This window comes from Carassius auratus, chromosome 37 (assembly GCF_003368295.1).
Source record: "Carassius auratus strain Wakin chromosome 37, ASM336829v1, whole genome shotgun sequence".
NCBI classification, from domain to species: Eukaryota; Metazoa; Chordata; class Actinopteri; order Cypriniformes; family Cyprinidae; genus Carassius; species Carassius auratus.
In genome coordinates this window covers 9,756,067-9,775,182 of record NC_039279.1, presented here as the reverse complement: position 1 = coordinate 9,775,182, position 19,116 = coordinate 9,756,067, and the positions used below count along the sequence as shown (strand labels likewise).

The following is a 19,116-nucleotide window of genomic DNA, read 5'->3' as shown; positions in this document are numbered from 1 at the left end:
AAAGCCTTTATGTCAATTAACAAGGTTGTCATTATGCAAAAGCACACAGATAAATAGCTGTTTGCAATATCTACCACCTCCGGAAAAGTAGCTGAGCAGTAGTCCATTTTATTATTCACTTTGTGCCAGCTCAAACAATCGTATTGATTGACTGATTTAAGAGGTCAGTGTAAATGAGCACTGGGACAACAGTGCATGCAGGGCAAGTCACGGGATCCATTAATTAGACACAAGTGGAAAAACAGGCCCAGGAATCTGAACCAGTTTAAATCTAACTGTGCTGAACATTCTCCTGCCCTCGTGATGCAATAGAATGAAAGATTGGGTACCTCATTAGACTACACATGAAGCTTTATGCTGGACTGTTGTATTTTGGGATTGTGACACATTCGGATCACACACACATGCACATATAATTGAGGCCAAAGTACAGCATTTGCATTAAAATATTTATGATCATTACTGGGTAATATGAAATTTTCTGGTAATTCAAAATTAAGCAACATCTTGAATTGCATTTGGTTCTTTTGGTGCCTCACACAAGCACAAGTGTTGGCGTCTACTGATGTTGCAGTCTCCAGAAGATTGTTGTTATTGCATCTCTTCCTTTTCTTTTTCGGCTGACCTGGGCCAGCTTTGGCACCTTGTGGACAACGAATTAGTTCAAAATCAATTCACGGTGTACGTGCGACCTGCGCACTCTTCCTCGGGCCGGATGAAAATGATTGGCGTATTCAGGCCCCAAATTGAATAGCCCTGTTTTAGAGACATTTTTCATATTCATTTCATCCCACAAAGTATTGCTAGGTTTGACAGACTACACACACACACACATACACATAGTTGAGCAAAATAAATTAAATAACAAAGGCAAAACAAAACAAATTTAAACACAATTTCCACTTGCAATTTCCATATATATGCTAGAACTGATTTGTAATGACACCAGGACCACACATTGTAAACACATTACAGTAATTCCCAGTGAATTCTTCCACTAAGAGGAAAATAAATATGACCTATTTTGCATCTGATGGAATCAAATCCACTCGGCGGCAACACAGGGCATCTATAAATGCATGACTCTCACGTGGCACACGCCCACGCAGCCATTTTCTAAGCAGAGAAGTGGCGCTTCACTGCCCTCTGCCCATCTCTAGATCTAAAAGATACCCTAGGGTGTTTAATGACATGCACGGCTCACACAGGAAATGCTCATTTATTATTTAAAGCCCAGCACATAGCCTGACGGCCCGCTGCAGTAAGATGTCCCTGTAGATCAGAATAAACACACGGGTTCCTAGCATGCCAAATCCCATCGAGCCAAACACCACGGCCACTGATGTGGAAGGGATATCAGAAACAAGGCATCAAAAACAAGACAGACCAGTGACATATCCATAAACGGGGTGATGTAACAGGTAAAATGCAGAGAAAGTATACTTCAGAGAAGAAAAAAAACAAAGAGAAGGAGTGGGACAAAAGATAAAGAAGATAATAAAAAAGCTGAAACTTCGGAACATCACTCGTGCGGGTGGTAGTCACAAAGGAAATCAACTTCTGATAGAAATATTAAACATCTCATCTGTCAGTCACAAGCTGTCTGTGCATGCATGTTGGGCTCCTTTGAGACGGACTCAGTTGTTTGTTTGTTGTGTCTGCTGTTTGAACGAGTGAAACACAGCGCTTCTCTTCTTGCAGAATTTCTATCATTAACGCTTCTTTAAAAAGCTTATATACTGTGAGCCAGTATCAGACAATAGCAAAACCAGTTTATCTGAGGATAATCCAAGCTCCACACGTCATTTTAAGATTAAGTGTTCTCACAGAGCAGATCTGAAGCCATTAAACGAAAAAAAAAAAAAAACTGGCCATGCGCAGTATGCTAAATTATTCCAAAGACTACACATCTCATTTACACTACACACACATTTGCTGTATTACAAGCAAATCAATTGATCTGCGAGAAATACTATTTCCTTTTGTAAACCATTTGTACAAAAACATAATCTCTATTATCTACAGCGCCTTTAACTACAAAGGCCACACTGACAGTCTGGGACTTAAATCTGGAAACAAACTGAACATTTTAGGATTTTTTTTATTTAAAACAAAGCAATATTATGAAATAGAATAAGAATATTTAAGATTCTGTACTTGAGCTCACTAATCAAACATTAATTATATGGTTTAGTGATGTGATGCTCATAAAGAATGCAGTTTGAATAAAAATGATTTGAATATCTTGAATGTCATCTATGATGAGCATGTTTTTAATTTCTGAAATAAGAATCATTTTTATTTTTGTGGTTAGTTTAGAATATAAAATATAATGTGGTATGACTCCCCAAAAACTATGATGTAAAACTATATACCAAAGGTATTTTTTATTTTTATTTTTACAATTTAGGTGTTTTAAGCTATTTTTTTTTCTTATATTTGAGAGATTTTCCCTTTTCTTTCTCGTGCACAGTATTGTATGTCATTGACCCACATAATCGAATCTAATCAAATAATAATCTGCATTAATTTTTCAGTTCTTCCAATTCACAAACTTTTCATACAGATTGAACAATTACATATCTATGCAGCTCACTATTCTTCAGCATAATGCACAGCAATTTTCGCACTCTCAAGCACCACTTGAATTCCTTTAGCCCGTCTTCCAAGTCTCTGCTAATTCAAGGATGTTTAAGGGGGAGACTTCGAAAAATGTTAAGAAGAAGAAGAGCCCAAGAAGTTCCAATAGCTGTTATTACAGAGAGCTCTCTGGTCTGATGGCCGCTCTAGTCTAATGTTCATCACAAAGGTCTGTAATCAAAGAACCACTAACTCCTCTTTGATTTCGTATCCCTCTCTATTCAGTATTTATCGTTAATTAGATATTTAAAATCCATCTTAAAAAAAAAAAAAAACGTAGTAGTTGATTTGGACAGCACAGCTGTGCAGAGAGAGAGAAAGCGATTGGAATGGATGATAATGGAGCACAGATGGCACAGACTTAGAGAGTGGTGTAGACACTGCTGTGCTGAGAAGAGAGGAGTCTCATATTTCCATGGCAACATTTACCATCATCAACGGTGTGCGGAGGGCGGCGAGCCCACCATTTTGTAATGCAATCCACACACAAGGCCATGATAAGCCAACATCACGATTGGGCGCTAATAGATCGAAATATCTGTTATTGCACAACTATCACTTTCACACGACGTGCCTGGAGTGCCCTTGAGCAGGGAGGTAATTTAATATGCAGTGCCAGAATCAGTTTTAACTATATCAAATTACGATTTTATTGTTGTGGAGGCTAAATCACAGTGCATAAAGTCGAGGAGACGAGACTGAACTGGCCTTGGCAAGCCTGTCAATCACCCTGCTCAGTCTCCTGCTCTGACATGTAATTACAGCGCCACCATAATTAGAGCTCACTGTCAGGGCCCTGAATGATGCCTTGCGCTCGACTCAGAGAGAGAAAGACCGGCAAGAGAAAACCTTAAAGTTATAAAGGAGAAAGCACGTCCACCTACACTCTTCCCAACTGATTTCTCCCCTTTATGGCCCTGATTCCATTTGCCTGTGGGCTCTCTCTGTTCACACACACTTATTGACTGACTCTAGTCTCCCAGCATCCCCCGGCACACTCTCTCATCCTGAGGCCCAGCACATCCACAAAAGAAATGGGCCAATCACTTTATGTCAGAAAGCAATTGAATTGTGCCGGGCCGAAACCCTTTGCCCGTTTGGTAATATGCGATCCAGCCACGGGCTTGTCTTTAAGTGCCTTGGTCTTAGTCTCGAGGCCTCTTTTGCTTGAGAGAGCACGGAGTTCAGTTTAAACCGGCCTTGTTGCTGTCTGGGTCACTTATTGAAACACCACTTGTAATGTTTTGGATGGTGAAAGAGAAGCTGAGTGAGTACAGTATATGTGAGATGAATAAAGAGCAAGGCCAAGAGTAATGATGTAGCCAGCCTGTAACAGCATAGAGACCCAGACAACACACAACACGTCTGCTGCAATCTAAATGCACCTGTCGGTTCCAACACTCTGAGCCAACGGAATCTTCATCACCTCTTCATGACCTTTTCAGTTCTTGTACTGAAAGTGTTTTTAAAAATAATCATTCAAAGTGAGACCTATTCTAATGAATAATTTGGACCACTTTGTCAACTGAAGTATCATTTGCTCAGGCATCGCTATGATCGGCATGCAAGTTTTACTCTTCCTAAAAGCAGCACCTAGAATATTAATTTCACAACTAGCACAACATTTTTAAAGGCATGAGAAATTTTTCAGAGCCCGGAAAACTCCATTTTAAAGGTGCACTCAGCAATTTTTTCCTCATTAAAACATTTTACACAAAACCAAACAAATGTTTATGTAAACATATAATATCATCATGTGCACTCACATGGGATGAAGACATATTAATGTTATTTAAAATGAAGCAGGACGCCTCATGGGGGCAGACTTTTTGAGATCACATGACCAGCCTACTACTGATCACTAATCATCTCAGTAAACCCTTTTATTGCACCCTTTTACTTGTGTAATAAATTAATAATGTCTGACTGTAAAACAGCACATTTTTTTACAGTGTTAATAGAAAACGTTTGACGTTGCATGATTCCAAAATATGTACAGCAATCACTGAGTGCATCTGTTAAATTCCATGTTGATTTCAAATTTTTCATGAATGCAAAACACTAGTGTTATTCTGACAAGGATAAAAACCAAAATCAAATGCCAGTATCAGCTTTCACGGGATATTGGACTAGAATAAAGTGGCGGCTGACCTGTGGAGTTGTCGTCTGCTTGCCCTGGCGGTTGGATGCGGTTGTAGTGGTGATGTCGTTGATGGAGGGTGACGTTTCTGAGCGGTTGCCTGTGGCAGAGGCGCTGGACTGAGGCGTAATAGACGAGGAGGGCATATCTCCTACTAGCCGGGCACTACCCTCCACACGTACGTTTGGGTCGCCCTCAGCAGCCATGTTGAGGACTTTTAGGCCATTGTAGTAAAGCCCTGAGAGCTGGCCCTGGAAGGGCCGACTGCCCTTCTCCCAGCCTCCAATCTTTATGGTGGTCTGACTGTTGAAGATGGTGAGCTGCCGACCTGCCGGGGAAGAACGTTACAGAAAATACAAGAGTGTTCAATGGCCCGCTCCCCCATGCCATGGAGACGCACACATACACATGCACACGCTAACAAACATAGACGCTCACACGCACACACGCACACGAGAAAACTGAACTGATGGAAGTCCTGATGGTGAAACACACAACAACCGTAACCGTAATTTTCCCTGGGGATCATGAAGCAATAAATTACACTAATGCTAACAGCAACACTGGTAATTTATCGACTGTAATTTAATGGCTGCTGTTGGCACAAAGTAAATAAATGAAGGGGATGAGAAAGCTGGGTCCCCAAAAAAAAAAAAAAAAAAAAAAAAATCAATGGGACTTTGCTAAAAGGACAATCAAATACATACCACGATGAGAGACAAAAATATTCTTCATCTGTAAAAAGTACAAATTTCCCCTTTTTCCGTGAGAAAATTACTTTTAATCTTTAAATACAACAATTTATTGTAAATTACAAAGCCTGTGTGCACAGGTCTGGTACATTTTATTGAGATTGCCTTTCAGCAAGGGCAATGGTAATTTAAATTAATTAGACTGAAATATGGTTTATGTGAGAATGGCTTTACAGCTACATGAAACATTACAAATGATTCATCATGGTTATAATTCCATTGAAAAGGGAAAGCAAGAAAACAAGCAAACTTGAAAACAAAACACTTTGAACGATTCAATTTGTTACATACATTGCAGCATGCATTCAATCTTTTCCCTTCTGGTGTGTTTAACTTGCTTGTTAAAGGGACTTCATATCTGATGCCAATAATCATTGAAGCTATTTAAGAGACATTTGCTTTGAGTTTTTAACTGTGCACTTTAGCAGTTTCCAAAAGAAATATGTTTAGCATGATAAGATATGCATATATACATTAAATGGTGTGTGTACATCATTATGAATTCAAATAATTTCAACTGTGGACGTGTACTTTAATTAGTCATTTAGATTATTACTGCTGCAAAAGAACATTATTTAAAGAAGTATTTTAATGATGTAAACATATTTGGTTAAAGATTGAACTAACTTCAGTTATCAGTATATTACCAGTCCCTTTAACCTCTGACAGGTTTACAAGTACAGTATAACAACACATTATTGAACTGTACAGTGCAAATATTACAAACTACATTTGTTTAATTTTTAAACTTGGTTATACAGGGGATTTATGTTTTAGATGGTTTATTTGCTGTGCAAAATATCACTTGCTTATGATCAAATTATCTTTTATTTAAAGTTTTAATCAGTGTTTTTACCTTTGTCGAGTAGCCATTCGTCAACTACTCGACCAAGCCGATATGGGATTCGCTGTCTAGCAATCGCCAGGCGTTCGTTATCAATGTTGCCTTTAAAGTTTAAAGAGACATTTCATTGTTAAAATCTGAAAGGTCAAAGATTAAAACCTACAGTAAACATACCTTAACTGTCTGTTTTTTTTTCTCTTATTTTTCTTTTCTTTCTTTTTTTTTTTTAATTCGGAACATCAAGGTTGCATACATAAGAATGATGAAGCTTTTCATACAATTAAAATTTAAGCAGACAAATTAACCCTATTTTAATAGAAGCACTATGTTAAATATGCACTCAATCACGTTTATACACAATATCACTCCTTTACATAAGACATTTACAAAATGGTAATCTTTTAAATCTTTTTAGCAGATTTTTCATCTAGTTATACATGAAAACTAGCTCATTTTAATCTAAATAGTGTCATTACAGTACATTTCAGCGTTTTGCAACCAATTTGATTTTAGCTTCACATTTGCTATCTAATCTAAGGTATTTTCAGTCCATTTTGATATGATAAATCTCACATTATCAGATCACAATACATTTAAAAACATCAAAGTAGCAGAAAAAAAACACTCAGAGGATTAAAACAACAGGAAGGTTATCAGTTCATCAGTAATGCATGTAAGATCAGTCACTATTCATGTTCCCCCATGTGAATCTGAAATTGCTCTAACAAAAGCTTGACCTCAGAGATGTCTATATTGACACATTTAGGTACTCGTTCCCCACAGTGGGCACCACATGATCTCGAGTAGAAGCTGTGCTTAAATGCAGATATTTATGCAACATATCCAGGCTGAGCCAGCTACGGTAGCTCTATTGAATTGCGATTACTTGAAAACATTTACTTCTTTCCCATTACGGCCCACACATAATTACCACTCCTGACTTCACTGAAAAATTCAACATAAACCTGACATGCTCAGATTTCCAAAGAGTATAATTACGCCTCGCTAATTTTTACTCTTTGAGCCATTAACTTGTTATTTGTCAATCAAAAAAAGAGTTGCACTCTCTCTATGTGCGATTAAAGTATGATTAAAATATGAATTCATGAAAATGTTTCCTCAACGAGATGTAACAAAAGCAGAGTAGCAAGACATCCCGAAGGCTATGATGTGAAAAATTCAGTGTGAGAATTACTAGCAAATTTCTATTTTAATGTGTCCTCATTTCCTATATACATAAGCATAAATACTACACACTAAACTGACAGAACTGAAAATGCTATCTTCAAACCTACATGGCTTTCTTTCTTTAGTGGAACACAAAAGAAGGAATGTGTAAACATATAATGGATGCAAACTATTTCATTTCGTGTTCTACATAAGAATGAACGTCAGGATTGAATTGACAGAGGTGAGAAATTTTGGCAAATCCTTCCTTTAAAGTAATTTAAGCGTATACCTCCTTACATGAGTATGGCTGCTCTAGTCGACTGCACTTTTGAGGTAAAGCTCTTTATTCTGTATCCGACACTGAAATGACATGACTAAATTGCTTCTCAAACACAGCACAATACTCTTTTTGATAGGTGATTGCAGGAGGAGAACACCCGCGGACAGGGAAATAAGGCTTCTCACAGGGCTGCATGTAAGGAGAGATGGAGTGCTTGATTCTGGACTTGAGTTTGAGAGTGCCGATATTCTGCTGTGAGAAACTTAGTCTTAGTCTATTGCAATGAGTGCCCCTTTCCTTATACTTTCACTCATTTGTCCCCCCCCACCCCACCTTAATTCTGTCATTTTCTCTCTCCTACCATGTGCTGTCAGGTCTAACTTTGATTTATGTCCACTTGTGCACTTTACCTACAGTAATCAAGAGTGAAAGGAGCAATTTGTCTCAAATCATAGCTTAAAAGAAACAAGACAAGAAGGGGGAAAAAGCAATAGGAGCTCTTGAAGTAGGACCGGATGACTAAGGGCAAGTTGTGCGCATGATTGCTTCAATGCACATAAACACACATGCACGCACACACGCACACCAACCCACTCACACAGTTACACGCAGTGGTCATGTTCGGTTTAAAATGAGGGGGCAGTTGCCTTAGGGACTCTTGGTAAAGTGAAAATGACTGCCTAGTTAGCTTAGCATGCTAATAGTCTGAACACTTTTCCTTTCTAAATATTAGGCTGTGACACTTTCCTGTTTCAGCAAAGGCATTTAAATGATCCAAGAAAACATTTTGGTGCTTTTAAAATATGTTCTGCATCCTTTTGTAATGTTAGGCAATACACAGTGGTTTTCAAGGACAGCAACAACACCTCAATTTATCCCTCTGCCAGTACAAACCTCATGCTGTGGCCATTTTGTGCCCAGCAGTAGCTTTATGGTGGTAATTTTGTCAGGAACGTTTTTTTTTTTTTAACTAAGTGTGAAAAAGGTCTACTTAAGTGCTTGCATCCATTTAAAATGTCTACAGATGGCCAAAAAAGCATAAGTGATATTCAATTCTATATATGGTGGTTGTGGCCCTCAACTTTCATCAAAGTTCCTTTAAAAATCTTTACATTTAAATTTACATTTTTGATTTAATTTAATAAAAAAATCTGTGATTACCTAAGCTGTCAGAACTAATAATTTTTCGTCAAGTTTGCTGAAAACAGGGACTGCATTTTATTTCACTCTCAATCCTACATTTCATGTAGGCATTAAGAAAAATTAAAGGGATAGTTCACACAAAACTGAATATTCCAACGTCATATTCCACCATATTTACTCACTCTCATGTCGTCCCAAACCAGAAATACACAAAATATATTTCCAGAAATAATTCCTTTTTTTTTTTTTTTTTTTTTTTGAGCGGTACAATAACAGTGGGGTCCTGTGTTATTTTGAGTTGCATTTAAATTAAAAACAGCCAAATTCATCCAAAAATTAATTACATAAAAAGTAAAATAAAATTACGAACAAAAAAGTTTGTGTTCTGCAGGAGAAAAACTTGTTGGCATGATTTTCGTAATTTGGTGAACTATTGCTTCAAGTATTATTCTTTCTGCCAGTTAGTGTCAGACCAAAGAGCTCCCCATTCTACTAAAATAACAATAAAGCATGCAATAAAAAACACTCCTGATACCCATTCAGGGATGCTGTTTTGATTGAAGTTTTATTTTAATTTGATTTAATACATTTTAATTTAAGTAAAAACAAGTAAATAAGTAAATAAGTAAAATGGACAAAACTTCAGGGGGATGAATTGAAATGAGAAGGAAGTTAAATATTCAAATATTGTTTTACTCTGTAAATTCCATTTCTTAGTTTAGTTTAATACATCTGTTATTACTAAATGTAATTACTACATTACATATGCATTACAATACAATTGATCAGGTGAAAGAGTGTCAGCATAGGTCAAGAGTGGGAGGAAAAATGGCACGATTTCATTGTATGCTAAAGCTACACTAGTTACAGAGCTAATTGTTCAAGATAAACAAACCCCCCATTTTTATTCTCCCTCACTGTCAATTTCAATTCTATGCATTTATTATCTCGCTTAATAGAGAGAGGAGTCAATCAAGCGCTGATTAAAATGAAGCGGTCATGACTAATCTCCTTTTTTTTTTATATATTTCATTGGAAAAGTCTCTCCCATTCTGCCATGGACATACGATGCATTAGTATTCGGGCAATCACAAGTGCACTGCTCACTAAATCCACAGACACAATGGAAACAGGAAGCGGAGAGAAAATAACAAGCAATTGTCTTCCACTCCAAATGAAAGACGCTGTCAGTATTTGGGTTGTTTGTTTACACTAAAACAATGAGAGGGTCTCTACTAGAAAAAACAGTCACTTTCTCTGTGTCTGTTTCTATTCCTGTCCCTCTATATTCTTTATAGTCCTGTTTCCAATAACTTATGTCTATTTCCATGCTATTTTGTTTCAGCGTATGTCCTAGTTTGCCTAAGCTGTCGTAAATACAAAATGTCAACTCTTGGATTTGGATAATCCTGTTAAGAATCTTACTGTTCTCCAAATTAAATAATACAAAATGCAATTGCGTGCACGCAATGTATCTACAGCTGAACCTACTGTGTCTCACGAGTATACATTTGCATTTCCCTGCGCATTTCGAATTTAATGACAAGCTGTATTGAACGCAATGATGAGCAACGTAGCACTTATGGGAAGCATGAGATTTTCCAAGCTTCATTACCACTTCAGTCATCGAACACTCTAACATTTACCACCAACAATCGATCACGTCTGCTCCCGAGAAGAAAAGACGTTTGCGAAGATCAAGAGCAAATAATCTCTGTAATGGAAGAGATGGTTTAAGAAGAGCTCGAAGTAAAATACAAATTAAGACTAATACAGCCGCCTCCTTTTCATCATGATTGACAAACGAGAGCAATGGGATTATTTCTCATCTCTGATCTCTTGTCAAGCTTTTGTCAGGGCTTTTCAGGCGACTGAGAGGCTGGCGAATTTGATAACCCTGGCTCTGACATTTTCAGCAGTCTAAAGCCCCAAGAGCAATCATCTCTGCTGACATTTGGGAAGGAAACCAGGGTTACCTTTTTTTTTTAACTGTGAGAAACCACAATCATAGACAAAGGCATTTTATTCTTAACCCTGTGATTCAGACTCTTTTTCTTGAGCTCTGCCAGCCTTTTATTGTTCCCGTTGTGCATAGCTGCATGGCTGAGATTATGCGTGTGTGTGTGTGTGTGTGTGTGTGTGTGTGTGTGTGTGAACATGCATATAAAGGCTGAGGGCTCTTACCTGTTGGGTAGCGCTCAATGACTGGCAGATCATCCACCTGCAAGGTGGCGTTACCACCACTTCTCGTAAAGCGAATTATGTGGTACTTTCCATCATTTACAAACTTTGAGGTTTCTTCAATGTTTATGTCATCGGTGCCCACATTGAACACCACTCTGACATTTCCTCTTTCCTGTAAAGAGAGATAGAGAAAGGGGAAAAAAGAAAGAAAGAGGGAGGGAGATAAAACAAGAGGACTTTAAGATTATATCATAGTCATTATGTTCTGATTCATTCCGCCAACATAAAGCATATGAAGCTTATTTTGGCATATGAACACCAGATTTAATGATCATCACTCTGTTTTAGCAACCTTGCAGAAGACAATTTTTGATTATTAATAAACGCTTTCATAAAGAAGCAGCTATACTCCATCTCAACTGGCAGAATAACAGATGTACCGAATTTATTGAGGACCAAACAAGGTGATAGTTTATCAGCCTGTGCGCAATTTCTCCTGACAGCAAAATGCATCAGAAAGATTTACCACCACTTTAATTTGCCAGCAAAAGGCAGCATTCATATTTAATAACAAAAATATCTATAATTTATGTTTTAATGAGGCTATTACATGAAGGAAATGAATAGTAATAAAGAAACTGGCAAGTATTTTTTCTCCATTTTAGCAGTTCTGCTATTCTCTTTTGACAATAATTAACGGGGATATATTTATTATGTCTGTGTATATAGAGAGAATACTATGGTTTTGGTTCAGACATTTAGAAAATATTGCTTGAAATCAAATTTTGTGTGTATTATTGCATTTGGAATGTGATGCGTAATTGATGTACAGGTTAATAAATCCTGACAGGTCGATCAGGACACCATCGTGCAGCGGGAGGATCAAGTATCACCCTAAAGTAGTTTATTTTGGATTAATGATCGGTTGACTGTACACCATCCTGGTCATTACACGATTACTTACCAATTAAAGAAATAAATGGACATGAAATATTGATTTCAGTTGAAAGTATTTAATTACAAGAATGGAAATGAGCGATATGAGAGACATACTGTAGCTGATACCTTCTACAAAGTTCAATTAAACAGCCAAATGCTGATTATACAAAAACATTAGCTTTATAGAATACTGCGATTCAAAAATTGTAATAAATGACGCTACAGTCAAAGGCAATTGATATCCTGCATAGCTATGCAAGTTTCATGTCTCTCGTATCACCCGTGTCCTCTTTCTTCTCATATCTTAAAATAATTTCAACTCAATCCCCTTTGAATCAATCCTGCAGGGTGATACAAAACCCAATATATATAAATAGAATCAGAACCCCATACTAAGCAGATGGGTTTTCTATCTATCTATCTATCTATCTATCTATCTATCTATCTATCTATCTATCTATCTATCTATCTATCTATCTATCTATCTATCTATCTATCTATCTATCTATCTATCTATCTATGTGTTTATAAAACAACACAGATGGAAAGACATAAACTTACATGCTACATTTATGGCAGAACAATATTACCAGCAGCAATCCATAATTTTAAAGAGGGTGGCACAACGGCTACAGATGTCAAAATAAAATTGACTGTGTCACACATCAAGCCTTGTAAACTGAATAATAATACTTTTTCATTCCCGTTCACGTTCAAAAGTTTCTCAACAAGCCTCCAGGCAGATAACATAATCGAATCACAGGAAATCACAAGAAAAAAAATAACCTTATAAGATTTTTCCCCTCCAAATCAGTGCCTCAAGGCAATATGCTGGTCATACAGAATAATGTGTGACAGTCTCACTGAAACGGAATCTAATCTGTATTCTGATGCGATGCTTGTCATTTTCAGTGTAAATTCTCATCAATGCATGTTTCTGTCTTATTAATGCGAGCAGTGAGTGTGAAATCACACTGTGTGCTTCACTTCCACACCACTAGATGTCCTCAATCCTTAATGGTTTCCTATTTGATGCAGCTCAGTGGGTGGGTTGTCTTTTGCTAATTACAATAAAACATATTCATGTGCAAACAACCACTTCTCATGAAAGCACATGCTAATAATAACTCACTCGATCCACTTGGTGCGTGTCTTATATAAAACTACGTAACTATGCCCACTCTGTGCTATGCTTGATGACCTGCGTGCCTACATGCACTACTTGGTTAACTAAAAACTTGTTGCAAACTTGTTATGAACGCTATTACAAGCCTGCACATGAGTGCAAGCAATCATGAAAATTGTTATTTGACATATTCACGACAGATGGAGGCCATTAGTTAAAAAAAAAACTGAAATGGGCTGCTGTGGGAACGTGTGGTCCTTTCCATTGATTTGTTGCAGATTGCAAAAGCTACATGTGGCATTTGAAAATAACGAAATGAGGTGTGCATGAGAAGATCCCTTTGTGAATTCCCCTAATTCAGACCTATCTGCAGGAAGAGAGCAAGCAGAGGACAAATCTCAACACCAGACTTCATTATACCCTCCCAGGAGATGTGTGTTTTTGTCTGGATACTCACAAGGTCTCTTTTTCTGACACACACACACACACACCCTATGTTGTCATCTCCAGCTGCGCAGAAGCTGGATGTTCCTTCTGCCTCTCACACCTCATAATGAAGATAGACTCTGCCTGTAAGCCCTATCCTCTTTCCATCACCGGGAACAATGGGGCAGTGTCTCCTTCACCCTCCTCTGTGCTCTCTAACATCATTTCTCCAGGGCCAATCTCTCACTCCCAGCCCATTTTTTCAGCTTTGTGGTCAGGGAAGTGATGTGAGAGCTTGGCCTGCATTCTAACGGGCTGTGACATGCCACGCCCCCTTCTAATTGGAGAACGACCTCTCTTTCACCCTTTCATCCAGGCCGTCCCTTCGGGTAGCTGACCTCATCCTTCATTCTCAGTTTGGTGGCTGGGACCAACACAGAGGGTGGCAGGCCTTTTGAAAACTCGGAAATGGCAGCGTTGAATCAACACCATCCTGGCCAGGGGGAACGTGGACATGCAAATTAAGTCTGTAAGCATTTTTAAGTTAGTTCTGACTTGTATGAGTGCGTTTGGACTTTCACAGGGGTCTTCTTCCTGCATCTTAAAGTGGGCATAGTTTAAGAGAGACACCCAACGTCCTACATTCAGCCCCGGACATGATAATGTCCCAGTTTCGCAGAATTTTCTGTTTAAAAAAAAAAAAAAGGCAGCTCTATTATGAATGCCTCAGGGGCTAAACATAAGGGAGGGGAGAGCAAAAGTGAGCCGTGACACCAAATCCCAGATTATCACAGAATAACAAATGTTTTGGGTGCTCTGCTCAGGATTTGGTGTTCGCTAAATGATCCCTAAAGCGAGAGAAGGATGGGGTGTCATTTAAAAGTAAGGCCTGGTTCCACACAGCTGCTTTTCGGCCGTTCCTGTCCGTCTCAAGCTTCATGTCACCTCTCCACCGAGACCTGCAGTGCAGCTCTAAATATAAAGAACTAATACAACTGGATTCTCATTAGACTCAATGGGGGTTGTTATAGCAACACTGTTCTCTAGAGTTCTCTCGTTTCTTGTAGGCAATTAGATGTCAACCATGGTGCCATCCTGATTGACAGAGCATTTCATCTACTCAGGAACTACAACGACCTCCTCTTGCCAGACACAAAAATAATTCAGTTGCTCTGAACTTGAGAATATATATTTCAGAGCAGCAGGTTTCTTGTGCTTAAAAGTATACTTGTTACCAAATATTTATTTATTACTTAAGGCAAGACACCACAGGTGAAAAAAATAAATAAATCACCTCACCTCCCAATTTTTATATTCACAGTACATGAAGTCAGTACATTTTTTTTATTACACGTTTTCTAAAATGATATGTTTAAATATGCAGATGAGGCATTACCTAATTAAAAATGCACCAATTTGCGTACATTTACAGACCTGAAATCTGGAATATTGGTTAAAATGTCATGTTTTGTTGATATCTTAGAGCTAAATGTGTTCAGAGAGGGGACTTTGAATATTTTTAATCACTGAAAAAACCTCTGTAAAAACTTTCAGAATATAGATAGGAATAAAACTGGAAAGTTTGGTGTATGTAAGTGCTAGATTTCTGGCTAAGTGCTTCAAAAAAAATTCATTTTGAGAAAATGGCCGTTAAAGATATGCATTGTAATTTAAATCTACAGACATAAATAGATAAAGTGTAATAAAATGTGTATATTTGATTGAAGAAGAGAAGTTATTAAAGCCAAATAGCCCACAATTTCATATTGATCAGTGCTTTAAAAAACAATTGCCTGTGGGGTCTTGCCTTAAAGTGGCGGTTTACAAAGCGGCAGAATTTTCCTAAAATGAAAATGGAAATTCGATCATCATTTACTTACCCTAATGTCATTCCAAACCTGAAACACAAGCTGTGAAAAAGATATTTCAGAAATGTAACTGTTTTTGTCTATATAATGAAGTTCAATGGGGTCCAAAACCACCCACTGACTTCAACATATCTTCTTTTGTGTTCCGCAAAGAAAATTGCACTGGTATGGAAAAACATAAGGGTGAGTAAATGATGACAATTTTCATTTTTGGGTGAACTATCCCTCTAAGCTCGAAATAAATCGATGGATAACTGTGATATTAGAAAAAGGCAGAACATTTCCATCAAGAGGAGCCAAACACACACACACACACGCATGCACGCACACACACACACACACACACACACACACACAAAGGTCTGGGACGGTTGCTCCGGAAACCTGGAGGACAGAAGAGCCACTAATGATGTGTCTTATTTTAGGAAAAGGTGCAGGCAGAAGCTTATGGAGTATGACGGAGTGTGTGTGCCACAGCGGGGATGCTGATCTGCCATGGCATTCAGCTTAAATGAGCTGGTGCATCCAGAAAACCTCAGCCACTTTACATAAAGAGCCTCTCAGTTATGCTCAAGCTAACACCAAGGGAATGCGCTTAATTGGATAGAACACCCAGACAAGCAATATACGCTCTCATAAATAACCTGTGTTTGATATTAGATCAAAATATCACACCGTGTGTGACACGCTCCAGAGAGCATGTGCCCTTATGTTTGAGTACTGCAGGTTTGGTGAAACGGATAAATTTGTTGTGTCCGCAGAATAATTCCACTTTGGCAAGCAGTTCTTGTTGTTTCACCCCTTCCTCCTCCTCCTCTCTTCGTGTCTCTTTCTCCTGCTCTAGTATTTACTGGCTCTCGCAATCTCTCTTTATCTTCTGGTAAGGACCGGATCTGGTGAGATCATGAATCTTTTTGGCAGCAGAGAATTCTTTTCCAAGTTCTCTAACAACTGAAAATAGCACTCTGTCCTAGTTCCTCTCGAACCTGAAAACCAAATTGCATTCTATGGGCGTTGTTTACTACAGAAGATATCCAAGAAGTCAAGCACATTGTCTACCCATTGCTGCAACTGCTGCAAGAGAAAAAAAAAAACCCCAACAACAAACAAATACAAGCGCTGACCTGAATGCAATATCTCTCGCAGACAATATCATTTCATATTACAATAGACAAATCCACGTCAGACCGGAGCACTGCTATTTTTGTAGTGATCCTTGTCAACCCATCACTGGGCTTCAATAGTAACACATTCTTTTATGCACTGACTCTAATCTGAAGAAAAAAGCGTGGTAAATATTTTTTTTTTTAAAGCAAAAGAACGAGTGGGCTGAGTCTGTCATAAAGAGAGCATTTAAAAGAACACCTGTCTCTTTTATTTTGATGAATAAATTTAAATATTCGGCTTTTACTTCTGCTGCCATCTGTCTGCTTATCCTTTCAGATACTAAAGATAGCAAAGGCACAGTTTGCCATATGGTGCACTTATTCAAGGAAAAATGGCTGACGAAGACCAAACATTAAATCGTCTGTGGCCACGCAAACTGTTCTCCATACCACTCGTAAATTGTATAATGACCTGGCATATAGTTTGACGGTATGTTAAAATGACAGAGCGCATGAGTGACTTATACTCAAATTATCTGGGTAAGTGGAGAGAGGAAACAAGTGCCGCTGGGTTTCAACTGAGAGAAACAAAATGGCATTTTTCCAAAGCACTGGCTGTTTCCATCTAAGCTGCTGGGTGGAGACAGGCTTAGTCTGCACTGACGGTATGAGGTCAGCAGACACTTTGCTGTCACTAAAAGCCATGTCACACGTCACTCATGTCTGACCAGGTATGTCCTGCCCACTCAGACACATGTGAAGCAGAAAATCTGCATCTGTCGCTCTCTTTCACTTTCACCTCCATCTAAATGTGAATAAGTGTGCCTGCATGTGTGAGCATGTGTCTCTCCGACTGCCCTGAGTCACTCTGACTGGAGACATAAAAATATATACAAAATATACAAAAAATATGGGGGAATTTCTTTTTTTTACATGGATCCAATATCAATTTCCCTTTTTTAAAGGAAATGTCCCCCTCAAAATGGAAATTATGTTTCTTCACTTATCTTTTTTTTATTTATTTTTTTCATATAATATCCTGGCAAATCATATCTTTTTTCATACAAAGTGAATCTGGACTGGATCTGTAATGTACTAAAACTACAAAGATGCAGCATGATCGTATCATGAAACTGGTCCATATGAATTGTGCTTTACACTCTACACAGACTTCTGCTGTCATATGTTTTGCCATATGAAAGTCTGTAATTTGAAACTATGAAAGTTAAGTTAATGCACTGATCTTTTCTTCTGCTGAAGAATTTAAATGGACTACATACACTACCGTTCAAAAGTTTGGGTCTTTTTTTAAACAAAGAAATTCATGCTTTCCTTTAGAAGGCAATGGCATATTACACTGATTAAAAGAGACAGCAAAGACTTCTACATAAATAATGCTGCTCTTTCTTTTCATCAAATAATCCTGAAAATTTTATTGCAGGTTCCACAGAAAATATTAAGCAACACAACTGTTTTCAACAGATAAAAATGAAAATTTTCTTGGGCACACACCAGCATATTAGAACTATTTCTGAGACATTGAAGACTGGAATAATGGCTGCTGAAAATTCAGCCTTGCTATCCCAGAGACAAATCACATTTTAAAACATATTAAAATAGAAAATAATTTTAAAATGGTAATAATGTTTCTGCATATTTGATCAAATAAATGCATCCAACATTAAAAACTTTTGAATGGTAGGCACACTAATGCTTTACAATATTGGTTCTCTGATCACAAATAGCTTTAGTGGTAATGACACCACTGCATTTGAGACGGTGATATTATATGGCTCAAAAATACTGGTAATATAACATACAAGTCACACTGACCACTTTGAAGATCATTTTGTGATGCTTTTTTCACAGTTTTTTAATCTCCATTCACTTCCAGTGTATTCTTCAAAAATTCACACTTTGTTCGCCATGGAGGAATGAGTGATACAAGCTTTTTGAGTAAACTATTACTTTAACATGGTCAGTGTTCCCGTTCTGCTAACATCGCAACACAGGTGCTCTCGGAAGGCTTCCTTTCTCTCCTTCTCTCTCTCACACATTCTCTTCAGTGCTACTGTTCACACCTCTGTACCTAACACTGCTGAGTTAGCTGTGATCGTCACCATTCTTCAATTAGACTGATGTGCTCATTAGACTGCCCGCATGCTCACACACACACACACACACACACACACACACACACGCACACAATCATTTGCCATCAAGAGTGTAAGAGGTCAGAAAGTGCTAATGATCTGGTCAACCCCAGGGGTATAATCACTTGGCTTTGACTCCTTCACAGTCATCATCCATTTCTCCTTCGCTCCTGTCCTGCTTGGCGGCTTGCAAGGCTGCCACAAATGGCCAGGTGGTCTGCGGGGCATTTGGCCATGGGTTCGAGCAGCTGGCAAGCTCATCCTGAGCAGAAGAAATGCATTTAATAGGCCATTACCCCTTAAAATGCGATGTTATGCTGAGTGAAAGAATGTGTACCAGTGTTT

At 38.1% G+C, this 19,116-nt stretch overlaps 1 protein-coding gene across 20 annotated transcripts in view; it reads right to left on the bottom strand.

Moving 5' to 3' along the window:
* The window catches only part of LOC113056121 (neurexin-1a-like), a 177,795-nt gene that overhangs the window by 22,364 nt on the left and 136,315 nt on the right, over window positions 1–19,116 (bottom strand). For 15 of the 20 annotated variants that reach the window (XM_026222639.1, XM_026222648.1, XM_026222651.1 and 12 more), the window contains 3 exons: window positions 11,154–11,325; window positions 6,389–6,478; window positions 4,792–5,108 (listed from right to left, as the gene is read on the bottom strand). In XM_026222639.1, the coding sequence (XP_026078424.1) occupies window positions 4,792–5,108; window positions 6,389–6,478; window positions 11,154–11,325 (579 nt within the window). The remainder of the gene's footprint in view (window positions 1–4,791; window positions 5,109–6,388; window positions 6,479–11,153; window positions 11,326–19,116) is intronic. The other 5 variants (XM_026222655.1, XM_026222656.1, XM_026222653.1 and 2 more) reach the window with 1 other exon arrangement.